Genomic DNA, 16397 nt, shown 5'->3' with positions numbered 1-16397 from the left:
TGTTGTTTCCCGGTCTAAACAACATACGAATATTGATTTAATGCGGAGTATATCTTTCACATTTCTGCAGTGAGAAACAAGATCACATGGTGTCAGTATAACATGAAATCTAATTTTTACACGCGGGCTTTGCGTCATTGCTGTTTGGTTCCACCTCCTGGCAACGTTTCACTTCGATACGGACGGGATTATATTCTGCTGGATTGTGTTGCTATATTTCTGTATATATTGGAAGTTAATCAATATGAAAATATAGACAAGCGTTGGATACCTTCTTCACGTCGAAGCTGTGCCTCAGCTGATTAAAACAGGTGTTTACTGGTTTAATCATGGAACAAAGACGAAATGAGTGGCGAAGGGCGAGAGGATTTTTGTTCGGCTTGATGGTTGCTGTGCTTCTGTGGTGCGTGGCTGCTGCGCAAATAAGATATTCAATCCCGGAGGAAGTAAACGAAGGAACTGTGGTTGGAAATATTGCAAAGGATCTTGGATTGGATAAAAGCACACTAAAAGGAAGGAAGTATCGGATTGTTTCTAGTAATGCCGATCATCTTTTCCATGTAAATCAGAATGACGGTGTCCTGCATGTAAGCCAAAAGATTGACAGAGAAGAGGTTTGCGCGATGACCAGTACGTGTTTAATTAATCTTAAAACAGTGCTGGAAGACCCTCTCGAGGTACATTATGTTGTAGTGGAGGTGCTGGACGTAAACGACCATTCCCCAAGTTTTCCGGAGAAACTGATAACGTTGGAGATGTCGGAATCCGTAACGCCTGGAGCACGTATTCAGCTAAACGCCGCACATGATCAAGATAGCGGTTCTTTTTCGGTACAACACTATACACTTAGCGAGAACAACCACTTTCGTTTGGAGGTGAAAGATAAAGGAGAAGATGGTAAAATACCAACATTAGTTGTTAAAAAATCTTTAGACAGAGAAACTGCAGGTAGCCACTCACTGGTACTGACTGCACTGGATGGAGGTAAACCTCCAAAATCTGGTGAAATGAACATTTTAGTAATCGTTTTAGATGTTAATGATAACACACCTGTTTTCTCGAAAGACGTTTATTCGGTGATGCTCAACGAAAATGCTCCAGTGGGCACAAAAGTCATACAAGTGAATGCAACCGATTTAGATGAAGGAACAAACGGCGAAATCGTTTACTCATTTACTAACAGTATCAATAAAAAGTTGTTGAAACTATTTGATATTAATCCAGAAACAGGTGAGATAATTGTTAAAGGTTTAATAGATTACGAGGAGAGGGACAAATACGAGATTGAAATTCGGGCATCAGATAAAGGTTTTGCTCCTTTGGCTACAGAAAAAAGCGTCATAATCAAAATGGTAGACCTGAATGATAATGCCCCTGTAATTGAAGTTACTTCGTTTTCAAGTTCCATCCCTGAAGATGCTAGACCTGGAACAACAGTAGCTCTCATCAGTGTAAATGATTTGGACGCTGGTCTGAATGGAAAAATGATTTGCTCCATAGTTGAGGATGCTCCTTTCAATCTATCCCCATCTTTACAGGACAGAATGTATTCATTAGTCACCAAATCAAACCTGGACAGAGAGAGTCAGTCACATTATGATGTAACAATTACTGCTAAAGATGCTGGACAACCTCCGTTATCCTCTCAAAAGACAATAGGCGTTATTATTAGAGACGTGAACGACAACAGTCCAGAGTTCATGTTGAGTCCTTATACTTTCTATATCTCTGAAGCTAATGATCCAGGTGCCTCTGTGTTTTCTGTGAAAGCTTTTGACCGTGATGAGAATGAGAATGCTCTTATATCCTATCATATTCTGAGAGATGGAAGTGCCGATAATAAAGTGGCTTCATTTATCAACATTAATTCTGAAAATGGAGATATTTTGTCTTTAAAGAGTTTTGACTTTGAAACAATGAAAAGGTTCCAGTTCCAAGTTGTCGCCACAGATTCTGGGACTCCGTCACTGAGCAGCAACGTCACGGTGCACGTGTTCATTCTGGATCAGAACGACAACGCTCCAGTCATCCTGTATCCTCTCAGCTCTAACGGTTCTGCTGAAGGTGTGGAGGAGATTCCCCGCAATGTGAACGCAGGACACTTGGTGACTAAAGTCAGGGCCTATGACGCTGATATAGGATATAACGGCTGGTTACTGTTTTCACTGCAGGAGGTTACTGACCACAGTCTCTTTGGGTTGGACCGCTATACAGGACAGATCAGGACACTGCGCTCATTCACAGAGACGGACGAGGCTGAGCATAAACTGGTCATACTGGTCAAAGACAACGGGAACGTTTCACTCTCAGCAACAGCTACTGTGATTGTCAAAGTTGTGGAGCCCAAAGAGGCTTTTGCTGCTTCTGATGTTAAAAGTGCAACAAATGACGAGGAGGAGAATAACGTGACTTTTTACCTGATGATAACTTTGGGCTCAGTTTCAACGCTTTTTCTCATCAGTATCATCGTGCTGATTGCAATGCAGTGCTCTAAATCCACAGAGTATACTTCTAAATATCTACAAGAGACTAATTATGACGGGACACTGTGTCACAGCATCCAGTACAGATCTGGAGAGAAACGCTACATGTTAGTTGGACCCAGGATGAGTGTAGGATCTACTATAGTCCCGGGGAGCCACGCAAACACACTGATGCTCCCTGATAGGAGGACACCTGGAGAGGTAAGACATATTTAGACTTTCCCTTTCCCCTGCAATTAGAGTCAAATTGATTCCTTCGGCAGTAGCAAATGTTTTTTTTAAAGAACTGTATGTGTTGATAGTAGAGTATTATTTAACCAACATTATTCGTCATCTTTCCCTTTTCGTTTACATAAGGTGGAATATTTTCATGTGTACAGCAAGTAAAGCAAGATATTGGAAATTTCTTCGTCGTGGTAGTTTTGAGAAAGCTTGCGGTGACCTAATAGTTAATCAAAATTGATCTGATTTGTGCTTTTGAAGATAATTTGTAGTAGAATATTATTACTTGTCTCACAACTGCCCATTAGTGCACTTCTTTCTGGTACCCTGGTAATTTGTTTTGAGCGTTGGATTTGTTGCTTCATCTTTTGCTTGCATTGGCGAAATTGATTCACGAATCAATAAACGTCCATGTTTCATTCTTTACAAAATTCAAATGGAGTTTTCAGAACAGCTGTAGCTGGATAATAGTGGTCGATTTTTTTCTTTTTTATCATACCTTCACTATCGCGCTCTACTTTTTTGAAAAGAAATAGCTTTCTATCCCACTCCGGAGTACTTATCATTTTTAGAGAAAGCAATTATTTACGTTCTGCTCAGTAGCTTTTCTACTGTAATGTTTAGTTCTACAAAAACTATCGGTCATTAAAATCAAGTGCTATTTGATTTAAATTTTCTGTATTGAGAATTTCGATCGCATGGTGTCAGTGTACAGGAAGAGTTGGGATTGCAGAATCAAATCCGCGCATTTTGGATCCACCCTTTGTGAATTCTTTAGCTGGATATGAAAAGGGTCGTTTATCATTTGACAGCTGCCTTTGGAAATACTTCCCTTATGTCCGTCCTTGTAAGACGACGATGAAGATTGAAGAGTTTAAATCCGTCATTATATCGCTGCTATTGTTTTGGTGAGAGGCTACTGGTGATTTCGGGTTTAACCATGGAACGAAGACGCTACGAGAAACGAAGGGCCGGGGGATTTTTTGTCGGCTGCGTGGTTGCTGTGCTTTTGTGGAGCGTGGCTTCGGCGCAAATACGGTATTCCATCTCTGAGGAAGTAAACGAAGGAACTGTGGTTGGAAATATAGCGAAAGATCTGGGATTGGATAAAAGCACACTAAAAGGAAGGAAGTATCGAATTGTTTCTAGTAATGCCGATCATCTTTTCCACGTAAATCCCGATGATGGTGTCCTGTATGTCAGCCGAAAGATTGACAGAGAAGAGGTTTGCGCGCAAAGCAGTGCGTGTTTAATAAATCTGAAAACGGTACTAGAAAATCCTCTAGAGGTACATTATGTTGTAGTGGAGGTGCTAGACATAAACGATCACGCTCCCAGTTTCACGGAGAAAGAGAAACGTTTGGAAATTTCGGAGTCTGTGTTACCAGGCGCTCGATTTCAGCTGAAACCCTCCCGAGATGAAGACAGCGGTCCTTTTTCAGTGCAGCAATACAAACTCAGCCAAAACGATCATTTCCGTTTGGAAGTTAGGGATAAAGGAGCAGATGGTAAAATACCAATATTGGTTTTGCATAAATCGTTGGATAGGGAAGCAGCAGGAACTGAGTCATTAGTGCTGACTGCACTGGATGGAGGTAAACCTCCGAAAACTGGTAATATGACTATTATAGTGAACGTTTTGGATGTGAATGACAACACACCTATTTTCTCAAAAGGCGTTTATTCTGTTATGCTTTCTGAAAATCCCCCAATAGGCACAACAGTTATACAGGTAAATGCAACTGATTTAGATGAAGGTAAAAATGGGGAAGTGCATTACTCATTTGGTAACAGTGTGAGTAATGAACTATTTAAACTTTTTGATATCAATACCGCAACAGGTGAGATATGTGTTAAAGGTCTGATAGATTATGAGAAAAGAGTTGAGTATGAAATCGAAATTGAAGCATCAGATGAAGGTTTGGCTCCGCTAACTACAGAGAAAAGTGTCATAATCAAAATAGTTGACCTGAATGACAACACACCAGTAATTGAAGTTACTTCATTCTCAAATTCAATTCCTGAAGATTCCAGACCTGGAACTACAGTAGCCCTTATCAGTGTACATGATTTGGACTCTGGTCTGAATGGAAAAGTTATTTGCTCTGTGGGTGGGGATATTCCATTTGCTTTATCACCATCTTTAGAAGATAAAATGTATTCATTGGTTACAAAGTCCCCTCTGGACAGAGAGAAACAGTCACATTATGATATAACAATTACTGCTAAAGACGCTGGAGAGCCGCCATTATCATTTAAAAAGACAATAAGTGTTGTTGTTTCAGACGTCAACGACAACAGTCCAAAATTTTCAATAAGTCCTTATACTTTCTTTGTCCCTGAAGCTATTGAGCCAGGTGCCTCTGTGTTTTCTCTTACTGCTTTTGATAGTGATGATACAGAGAATGCTCTTATATCCTATCATATCCTCAGAGATGGAAGTGAAAATAACAAAATGACTTCATTTCTCAACATCAATCCTGAAAATGGAGATATTTTGGCTCTTAAAAGTTTTGACTTTGAAACCATGAAAATGTTCCAGTTCCAAGTTGTCGCCACAGATTCTGGGACTCCGTCACTGAGCAGCAACGTCACGGTGCACGTGTTCATTCTGGATCAGAACGACAACGCTCCAGTCATCCTGTATCCTCTCAGCTCTAACGGTTCTGCTGAAGGTGTGGAGGAGATTCCCCGCAATGTGAACGCAGGACACTTGGTGACTAAAGTCAGGGCCTATGACGCTGATATAGGATATAACGGCTGGTTACTGTTTTCACTGCAGGAGGTTACTGACCACAGTCTCTTTGGGTTGGACCGCTATACAGGACAGATCAGGACACTGCGCTCTTTCACAGAGACGGACGAGGCTGACCATAAACTGGTCATACTGGTCAAAGACAACGGGAACGTTTCACTCTCAGCAACAGCTACTGTGATTGTCAAAGTTGTGGAGCCCAAAGAGGCTTTTGCTGCTTCTGATGTTAAAAGCGCAACAAATGACGAGGAGGAGAATAACGTGACTTTTTACCTGATGATAACTTTGGGCTCAGTTTCAACGCTTTTTCTCATCAGTATCATCGTGCTGATTGCAATGCAGTGCTCTAAATCCACAGAGTATACTTCTAAATATCTACAAGAGACTAATTATGACGGGACACTGTGTCACAGCATCCAGTACAGATCTGGAGAGAAACGCTACATGTTAGTTGGACCCAGAATGAGTGTAGGATCTACTATAGTCCCGGGGAGCCACGCAAACACACTGATGCTCCCTGACAGGAGGACACATGGCGAGGTAAGATATATTTGGTGAAAAGCCTGGCTTTATTCTGCAGAAGTGTTTCTTGGATGATTTACATTAATCATTAAGGTTAGTTCATCAAATACTGCATATATATATTCATTGCATGTCTTGAATCGTAGTTTTGAGTATGACACCTGGACATATCAAATTTCATGCATCTTAATTTCAGTCATGAGTTTTTGATTGCTTTATAATGTGTCTGTAGCTGTTCATGTTACTGCCATTTAGTGCTTTATTTTTCAGTTACCTGATAATACCTTGTTAATTAACAAGTCAAACCAATAGTGTGTTAGAGGCAATTCTTTCCCACTTTTTTGTTTTATCAGTATTTAAAATAGTTGGACGTGAGCGTCAAACATTTGATTTCTAAAGCTCAATTCAAAAGCTATCTAAATTATGTCTTTGCTTTTGAAAATCCACTAGAGAAGGCAATCTTAACACATAGGAGAGATTTTGAACATAATAGGTTGTCATTGACCATTTAAACATGTTACATCGCCAATGGCAACGTCTTATGTTCATATTTTATATTTTCTTGCAGTGAGAAATGAATTCACAGGGTGTCAGTGTGCTAGCAAAATAACGGCCTCAACTTGTCCTCAATGATTTTTGGTTCCACCCATTTCTTGCGCTCTCGACGAAGGCAGAATTGTTCGGCTGCCTGCTGCCGTCTTTACACATTTCCTACACTGTTTATTCCTTTTCCACTCAATTAGAACGTTTTTACATTATTGGATGTTTTGGATCCGTTGCTCACAGCAGGGTTATTTACTCCGGTGAGGAATCCTGAAGTGTTTTTTTAATCATGGAAAAAAGAGGACGCTACGCAACAAGGGCGAGGAGAGAGTGGGTAGGCTGCGTGGTTGCTGCGCTTTTGTGGAGCGCGGCCGCAGCGCAAATACGCTATTCAATCTCTGAAGAAGTTAACGAAGGAACTGTGGTTGGAAATATTGCAAAGGATTTGGGTTTAGATAAAGGCACGTTGAGAGACCGGACGTATCGGATTGTTTCTAATGCTGCGGAACCCCTTTTTCACGTAAGTCAGAATGACGGGATTCTGTATGTGAGCAGAAAGATTGACAGGGAAGAAGTGTGCGAGAGAAGCGCTACCTGTCTGATAAATCTCAAAACTGTGCTAGAAAATCCACTGGAGGTGCATTATGTCGGAGTGGAAGTTCTCGATATAAATGATCATTCCCCAAGATTTCTTGACGAAGAAAAAACGCTGGAAATCTCCGAATCTGTTTTACCCAGAGCACGTATTCCGCTACAAGCAGCGCGAGATCCCGACGGTGGTCTTTTCGCTGTTCAACATTATACACTCAGCTCCAACGACCACTTTCGTTTGGAAATTAAGGACAAGGGAGAAGATGGTAAAATACCTATATTGACTGTTCAAAAGTCTTTGGATAGGGAGAAAGAAGGACAACACTCATTAGTGCTTACAGCACTAGATGGAGGAAAACCTCCCAAAACTGGCGACATGAGGATTCTGGTAAATGTTTTAGATGTCAATGATAACGCACCTGTTTTTACTCAAGACGTTTACTCTGTTACGCTTGAAGAAAATGCTCCAGTAGGAGCAATAGTCTTACAATTAAATGCAACTGATTTAGATGAAGGACCCAACGGAGATGTAGTTTATTCATTCAGCAACAGTGTGAGTCGTAGATTGCTACGCCTTTTTGATATCAATCCATCAACAGGGGAAATCATTGTAAAAGATTCAATAGATTATGAAGAAAAGAACAAATATGAGATTGAAATTCAAGCATCAGATAGAGGCCTGGCTCCGCTGGCTACGCAAAAAAGTGTCATCATTAAGATAGTTGACGTAAATGACAACGCGCCTGAGATTGAAGTTACTTCTTTTTCAAACTCTATCCCTGAAGATTCCAGGCCTGGAACTACCGTTGCGCTTGTCAGTGTAAATGACTTGGACTCTGGTCTAAATGGAAAGGTAATTTGTTCCATAAATGATAAGGTTCCATTTACTTTGTCACCATCTTTACAAGACAAAATGTATGCTTTAGTAACAAAGTCTCTGCTGAACAGAGAGACACAGTCACGTTATGATTTAACAATTACTGCTAAAGACGCTGGACGACCTCCGTTATACTCTGAAAAGACAATAAGCGTTGTTGTTAGAGATGTGAATGACAACAGTCCAGAATTTTCAATGAGTCCTTATACGTTCTATGTTACGGAAGCTAATGAGCCAGGGACCTCTTTGTTTGCTGTTACAGCTTTTGACCGTGATGAAAATGATAATGCTCTAATATCCTATCATATTCTCAGAGATAAAATAATAGATAATCCAGTAACTTCATTTCTCAACATAAATACTGAGAATGGAAATATTTTGGCTCTTAAAAGTTTTGACTTTGAAACCTTGAAAACGTTCCAGTTCCAAGTTGTCGCCACAGATTCTGGGACTCCGTCACTGAGCAGCAACGTCACGGTGCACGTGTTCATTCTGGATCAGAACGACAACGCTCCAGTCATCCTGTATCCTCTCAGCTCTAACGGTTCTGCTGAAGGTGTGGAGGAGATTCCCCGCAATGTGAACGCAGGACACTTGGTGACTAAAGTCAGGGCCTATGACGCTGATATAGGATATAACGGCTGGTTACTGTTTTCACTGCAGGAGGTTACTGACCACAGTCTCTTTGGGTTGGACCGCTATACAGGACAGATCAGGACACTGCGCTCATTCACAGAGACGGATGAGGCTGAGCATAAACTGGTCATACTGGTCAAAGACAACGGGAACGTTTCACTCTCAGCAACAGCTACTGTGATTGTCAAAGTCGTGGAGCCCAAAGAGGCTTTTGCTGCTTCTGATGTTAAAAGTGCAACAAATGACGAGGAGGAGAATAACGTGACTTTTTACCTGATGATAACTTTGGGATCAGTTTCAACACTTTTTCTCATCAGTATCATTGTGCTGATTGCAATGCAGTGCTCTAAATCCACAGAGTATACTTCTAAATATCTACAAGAGACTAATTATGACGGGACACTGTGTCACAGCATCCAGTACAGATCTGGAGAGAAACGCTACATGTTAGTTGGACCCAGAATGAGTGTAGGATCTACTATAGTCCCGGGCAGCCACGCAAATACACTGATGCTCCCTGATAGGAGGACACCTGGAGAGGTAAGATACCCTGCTATTATTCACATTAACCTCATTTCAATTTAAGAAGAAATTAAATTCATTTCTGTGGCCATCTGGTTAGACACATTGAAATATAATAATGAATTCATGTCAGCCATAAATGTATAATCCATAATTAAATTTTGAAGCTATTAAGTTACGTTACAGTAAAATATATTTTTAGAAGAAATATATCCATGTGTTTAATAAACACGACATGCAATTTGACTTGATAACATCAAGATATATTTCTTCATAGAAACGTTCTTCTTGTTAGAAATCTATTTGAATAGCGTCCACTCAATTCCGACACGTCAGAATGCAGAAGGAGATGCCGCTGTCCCTGGTCCTGAAGCTTTGTTGCAGAGTTCGTTTAAATATAACCATTAAAATGCTACCCTTTCTCTAAATGTTTCTCATGAAAAAGGATTTCTTAGATCAAATTATTTAAGTATTTGCTTTTTTAAGTAGTATCGTGTTGAAAGAAATGCAATTCTTGCAAATCTCTCCTCATTGTTTCTCTCTTAGTTTTGTTGACCCATGATATTATTATGCTATTTTTTCGGATAAAATCGTTTTGCAATAACATGTTGGATCGCATGGTGTCGGTATAATAGCAAAGTGTTTGCCCAGAGCTTTTCGTCATCACGGTTAGGTCCAATCATACAGTTTGTCATTGAGGTGTAAGGGCTTTACGGCACAACTAGCTCTATTCATATCCAAGGACTGTATCGATGAAACATCGCAGTTTGCAAAGGAATACGGGTGATTTTATGTCTTAACCATACTAAAGATACCGGAATTATTCTTTTTTTCAATGTTTTAATGTACATTATGGAACAAAGCGGGCACCTGCCGTGGATCGAACGATGGAGATGCATCGCCTACATGTTGGTTTTCGTAACGTTTTGGAGCAAAGCCTTGGCTCAGATCAGATATTCTATCTCGGAGGAGATGAAAGAAGGAAGCGTTGTTGGAAATATTGCAAAAGACTTGGGAATTGATAAGGTTACACTGAAAGATAGAGAATATCGCATTGTTGGTGGTACGACGGAACCTCTTTTTCGTTTGAATTTAGACGACGGCATTCTATATGTCAGCCGGAAAGTGGACAGGGAAGACATATGTGAACGAAGTAAGGCGTGCATAATCAACCTTAAAACCGTGTTAGAAAATCCCCTGGAAATCCATTACGTGGCCATTGAGGTGCTGGATGTTAACGACCACTCCCCCGTCTTTCCCGAGAAAGGAAAGCGACTCGAAATATTTGAATCCACGTTACCGGGAGCAAAATTCCAGCTCCAACCTGCGCGCGACCCCGACGGGGGTCAGTTTACCGTTCAGCAGTATACACTCAGCCAGAGTGATCACTTTCGTTTGGAGGTTAAGGAGAGGGGCGAAGACCGCAAGTTGCCCATCCTGATATTAAAGAAGCAGTTAGACAGAGAGGCTTTGATAGAACACAAGCTTTTGCTCACAGCTGTTGACGGCGGCAGGCCGGCGAGGTCTGGAACAACAGAAATATTAATTGAAGTGCTTGATGTTAACGACAATTCACCCGTTTTTACAAAAGAAGTATATTCTGCTACTCTTAATGAAAACGCAGAACCAGGTACTTTAGTTATTGAGGTTAATGCTACTGATTTGGATGAGGGTGCAAACAGTGAAATGGTTTACTCATTTGGTAAAGATGTAGATTTACATATACAAAACCTTTTTAACATTGACCCAAAGACAGGTGATATTAAAGTTACCGGTGTGATTGATTTTGAAGAAAATGAAAACTATGAAATTGACATTCAAGTTTCAGATAAAGGAACTGTTCCTTTATCCACTGACAAAACTGTGATAATTAAGGTTGTCGACATCAATGATAATCCCCCAGAGATTGAAATTACATCATTTTCCAAATCAGTTCTAGAAGATTCTAGAATTGGAACAACTGTGGCTTTAATCAGTGTTCATGATTTGGATTCAGGCCCCAATGGGCAGGTTTCATGCTTAATACGTGAAGATGTCCCTTTTGCTATCTCTCCATCGATGCAAGATAATATGTACGCAATAGTGACCAAATCACGACTGGACAGGGAAGAAAAGCAATTCTATGACATAACAATCGTTGCAAAAGATAGTGGGGAACCTTCGTTCTCATCTGAAAAAAAAATAAGCGTTATTGTATCAGACGTGAACGACAACCAACCACAGTTTTCACTAAGCCCATATACGTTCTATATAACTGAAAACAATAACCCAGTGGCACCAGTATTTACAGTTCGTGCATCTGACCTTGATAATAGTGACAATGCGCAAATTTCATATCATATTCCAACGGATAACAGTAGAGATAATTTAGGTCTGTTTTTGAATATCAACTCTGAAAATGGAGATATTTTGGCTCTAAAAAGCTTTGACTTTGAAACCCTGAAAACGTTCCAGTTCCAAGTTGTCGCCACAGATTCTGGGACTCCGTCACTGAGCAGCAACGTCACGGTGCACGTGTTCATTCTGGATCAGAACGACAACGCTCCAGTCATCCTGTATCCTCTCAGCTCTAACGGTTCTGCTGAAGGTGTGGAGGAGATTCCGCGCAATGTGAACGCAGGACACTTGGTGACTAAAGTCAGGGCCTATGACGCTGATATAGGATACAACGGCTGGTTACTGTTTTCACTGCAGGAGGTTACTGACCACAGTCTCTTTGGGTTGGACCGCTATACAGGACAGATCAGGACACTGCGCTCATTCACAGAGACGGACGAGGCTGAGCATAAACTGGTCATACTGGTCAAAGACAACGGGAACGTTTCACTCTCAGCAACAGCTACTGTGATTGTCAAAGTTGTGGAGCCCAAAGAGGCTTTTGCTGCTTCTGATGTTAAAAGTGCAACAAATGACGAGGAGGAGAATAACGTGATTTTTTACCTGATGATAACGTTGGGCTCTGTCTCAACGCTTTTTCTCATCAGTATCATCGTGCTGATTGCAATGCAGTGCTCTAAATCCACAGAGTATACTTCTAAATATCTACAAGAGACTAATTATGACGGGACACTGTGTCACAGCATCCAGTACAGATCTGGTGAGAAACGCTACATGTTAGTTGGACCCAGAATGAGTGTAGGATCTACTATAGTCCCGGGCAGCCACGCAAACACACTGATGCTCCCTGACAGGAGGACACATGGAGAGGTAAGCACAACGCTATTGCCAATTAATTGAATCATAGTCGTAATTATCGATATCTTGTATTATCCAACATATTGTGAATATCAGAATAACGTGGAATCATGTTTATTTCTTGTGCATTCCATTCATGCTCTCAGCAGGGAAGGTGTTTAATCATTGCAGTGGTCTAAAAATAACATTTTTTATATTTAAAGTGTATATACATTGTCATGTCAGCTCGCATGGTGTCACTGCTTTTGAACGTGAACGACTCTGTTGAACAACCCTCTACGTCAGTTTAGTGCATTTCCCGTTCGCGTGCGCTCGTGATTCGGGAGAACGGCTTCACATTTTTCACTTGTTCACCAACAAATGCCGCCCATAGTCAACCTTTTTTTTCAAATGTGTGTTCCTGCGTAGAACCACATTTTAATTTACCACTTTATTTGTTTTAATATTTCCATAAAATATGGCACGACGCGGATCCATAGCGAGTCCGGAGTGCCAGTTTTTTTTAATTCTTTGTTTGATTTTCACTTGTAATATTACTAGGGCACAGCTACGATATTCGGTTCCAGAGGAGCTCACGGTGGGTGCTGTTGTTGGGAATATCGGGAAAGATTTGGTGCTGGATGCCACTGCGTTGAATGCTCGAGGATTTCGCATCGTCTCCGGATCGACCGAACCCTTGTTCCAACTGAACGGTGACGGCATCTTACATGTTTACCGAACGATTGACAGAGAGCAAGTATGCGAAAGGACCAGCACCTGCATTATCAACATAAAGACAGTATTGGAGAATCCGTTGGAGGTACATTACGTCGCTATTGAGATTTTGGACGTGAACGACCACTCCCCCACCTTCGCTGACAATGACACGCATTTAGAGATATCAGAGTCTGCGTTACCCGGGACGCGATTTCAACTGCAAGGTGCCCACGATCCAGACAGTGACATGTATTCCATCCAGTTGTATAAACTCAGTCAAAATGATCATTTTCGCCTGGAGGTTAAAGATAGTGGAGAGGACGGGAAAATTCCTGTTTTGTATTTACATAAACCCCTGGATAAAGAAACTGCAAGAAGTCATAGGTTACTGCTGACTGCGGTTGATGGAGGAAAACCTGCTCGGTCCGGAAGCCTGAGAATCATCGTTAATGTTTTGGATGTAAATGATAATATGCCGGTTTTTGGAAAAGACTCTTATACTGCGGTACTTAATGAAAATTCCCCCATTGGCACAACTATTATGCAAGTAAACGCCACTGATTTAGATGATGGCTTAAATGGGGAGGTGGTTTATTCATTCGGAAATAATGTAAATAATAAATTACGTAAACTTTTTGAAGTAGACACTAATACGGGTGAAATAATTGTTAGAGGACTGATAGATTTTGAAGCTAAAGACAGGTATGCAATTAACATTAAAGCTTCAGATAAAGGACCAGTCCCACTAACAACAGAAAAAAGTGTTGTCATTACCATAGCTGATCTGAATGACAATGCACCTGAGATTGAGGTGACATCCTTTTCAAGTGCAATTCCTGAGGACTCTAAACCTGGGACAACAGTTGCACTGATCAGTGTAAACGACAAAGACTCAGGTTTAAATGGGAAGGTAATCTGTTATATCAGTGAGGATGTACCTTTCTCATTAACACCCTCTTTGCAAGACAATATGTATTCATTAGTTACCAAATCGCTGCTGGATAGAGAGAATCAGTCCAGGTATGATGTTACAATCACTGCTAAAGATGCTGGTGAGGAACAGTTGTCATCAAATAAGAAAATTAGTGTCACTGTATCAGATGTGAATGATAACTCTCCAGAATTTTTAAAAAATCCGTACACCCTTTATGTTATTGAGAACAATGCTGCAGGAGTATCTTTATTTTCAGTGAGTGCTTATGATCTTGATGAGGGCGATAATAATCTAATATCATACAGCATTGTAAGAAATGGTAATGAAAACCAAAAAATTACATCTTTTCTCAACATTAATTCGGAAAATGGAAATATTTTGGCTCTAAAAAGCTTTGACTTTGAAACCCTGAAAACGTTCCAGTTCCAAGTTGTCGCCACAGATTCTGGGACTCCGTCACTGAGCAGCAACGTCACGGTGCACGTGTTCATTCTGGATCAGAACGACAACGCTCCAGTCATCCTGTATCCTCTCAGCTCTAACGGTTCTGCTGAAGGTGTGGAGGAGATTCCCCGCAATGTGAACGCAGGACACTTGGTGACTAAAGTCAGGGCCTATGACGCTGATATAGGATATAACGGCTGGTTACTGTTTTCACTGCAGGAGGTTACTGACCACAGTCTCTTTGGGTTGGACCGCTATACAGGACAGATCAGGACACTGCGCTCATTCACAGAGACGGACGAGGCTGAGCATAAACTGGTCATACTGGTCAAAGACAACGGGAACGTTTCACTCTCAGCAACAGCTACTGTGATTGTCAAAGTTGTGGAGCCCAAAGAGGCTTTTGCTGCTTCTGATGTTAAAAGCGCAACAAATGACGAGGAGGAGAATAACATTACTTTTTACCTGATGATAACGTTGGGCTCAGTTTCAACGCTTTTTCTCATCAGTATCATCGTGCTGATTGCAATGCAGTGCTCTAAATCCACAGAGTATACCTCTAAATATCTACAAGAGACTAATTATGACGGGACACTGTGTCACAGCATCCAGTACAGATCTGGAGAGAAACGCTACATGTTAGTTGGACCCAGAATGAGTGTAGGATCTACTATAGTCCCGGGCAGCCACGCAAACACACTGATGCTCCCTGACAGGAGGACACATGGAGAGGTAAGAAAGATCACTGAATCTCACCACTAAATAAAATCTTTCATTACATGCTCTACATTACTGTTAAATTATAAATGGACTGTACTTGTTTTGACTTTTTCCATTTTTCTGACCACTGAAAGGAATTCAACACTACATGTCATTAACTCCTTCAAACACTGGTGCAGCTCACAGTGCTACCTGTCCATCAGTAACATTCACACACAGTATAGTCACAGCTTTGCTAAGTGTCCCCTGAGTTAGATTGTTGGTTTACAGCTGGTTTTTTGTTTGGTTCTCACACTGCTTTGAGTCAAACCAGTAAATAAGGCATTCAACTACAGTTAGGGTGTGTTTGTTCCTGAATTCTGGGTTGTCCCTGTGTACTTAAAAGTGAAATGCATATATAAAATAGGATGTTGTTGATGGCTGAGACAAATTGGTCAATTTAGCATAAAATATTAAGTCTATGAATAGCAATATACTCTTTGATATTGAAGAAATGGCTGCTTTACAGAAGAAGAGAAACATTACTTTTTCCTTAAGAATATGAAAGCTTTCAGACAGCGTTTGCTTTGTATATGATCACATATGATTTCTTCTCGATTTTGACAGCTATTGTCAGTGCAATGGTAAACTGACATGTTATTTGGACTGTAATATTCAATATATATATATATATATATATATATTGAATATTACATATATATATATATATACAGTATATATATATATATAAATCTTTGGTCGTGCTTGGCTCTATAACAGTTTATAAACTTGCTGAGGAACATAAATGCACATTTAAATAGCGGTTAAACCTATTGGACTAGGTTTACCGTTCTTTGGTGCATTAACCATTCACCCTTTGTGTTAGCATAACTTAAAAAATCAGAAGTTGCATTTACAAAAAGCTTTTTCATGCAATTCCACATAATGTAAACATCAAAAAAACAGTGACACACTGTGACACTTTTACATATATTCCCATTATTTTTCTCAGAGTGTGTGTATAAGGGAGTAAAAGAGTGGCTAACAGAGTCACTTGAGGTCCGTGCTTGATTCAGTGGTCCATGGCAGAGAGAGAGGGGAAGAGAGGGAGCCTGTGGCTGGTGTGCAGTGAATCACAATGTACAGCAGTCAGGTGGGGCTGGAATACTCTTTTTCCTTCTGCAGTTATCATCACGCATTGCAGGAGGGCAAAGCGGCAAGCAATATTTATATGTACTTTATTTAGTTTTGAGAAAAAAAAAGAAGTCAGCGTCTACA

At 40.6% G+C, this 16397-nt stretch overlaps 2 protein-coding genes across 24 annotated transcripts in view; both read left to right on the top strand.

Annotated features, from left to right (window-relative positions):
* Window positions 1–16397, top strand: part of LOC119210842 (protocadherin alpha-C2-like) — a 132465-nt gene that overhangs the window by 38352 nt on the left and 77716 nt on the right. For 2 of the 23 annotated variants that reach the window (XM_037461320.2, XM_037461297.2), the window contains exon 1: window positions 12649–15152. The exons of 16 other annotated variants lie outside the window; for them this stretch is intronic. In XM_037461320.2, the coding sequence (XP_037317217.2) occupies window positions 12804–15152 (2349 nt within the window). In that variant the 5' untranslated portion in view covers window positions 12649–12803. Of the gene's footprint in view, window positions 1–319; window positions 2685–3446; window positions 6001–6628; window positions 9170–12648; window positions 15153–16397 lie in introns of those variants that run through there. 5 more of the 23 variants (XM_037461316.2, XM_037461295.2, XM_037461317.2 and 2 more) reach the window with 5 other exon arrangements.
* LOC134107089 (protocadherin alpha-3-like) lies at window positions 9834–12388 on the top strand. Its single transcript, XM_062558394.1, has one exon. The coding sequence runs from the start codon at window positions 9995–9997 to the stop codon at window positions 12386–12388; it is 2394 nt and encodes a 797-aa protein (XP_062414378.1). The 5' UTR covers window positions 9834–9994.

Source organism: Pungitius pungitius, chromosome 2 (assembly GCF_949316345.1).
Source record: "Pungitius pungitius chromosome 2, fPunPun2.1, whole genome shotgun sequence".
Taxonomy (NCBI): Eukaryota; Metazoa; Chordata; class Actinopteri; order Perciformes; family Gasterosteidae; genus Pungitius; species Pungitius pungitius.
This window is presented reverse-complemented; position numbering and strand designations above follow the sequence as displayed.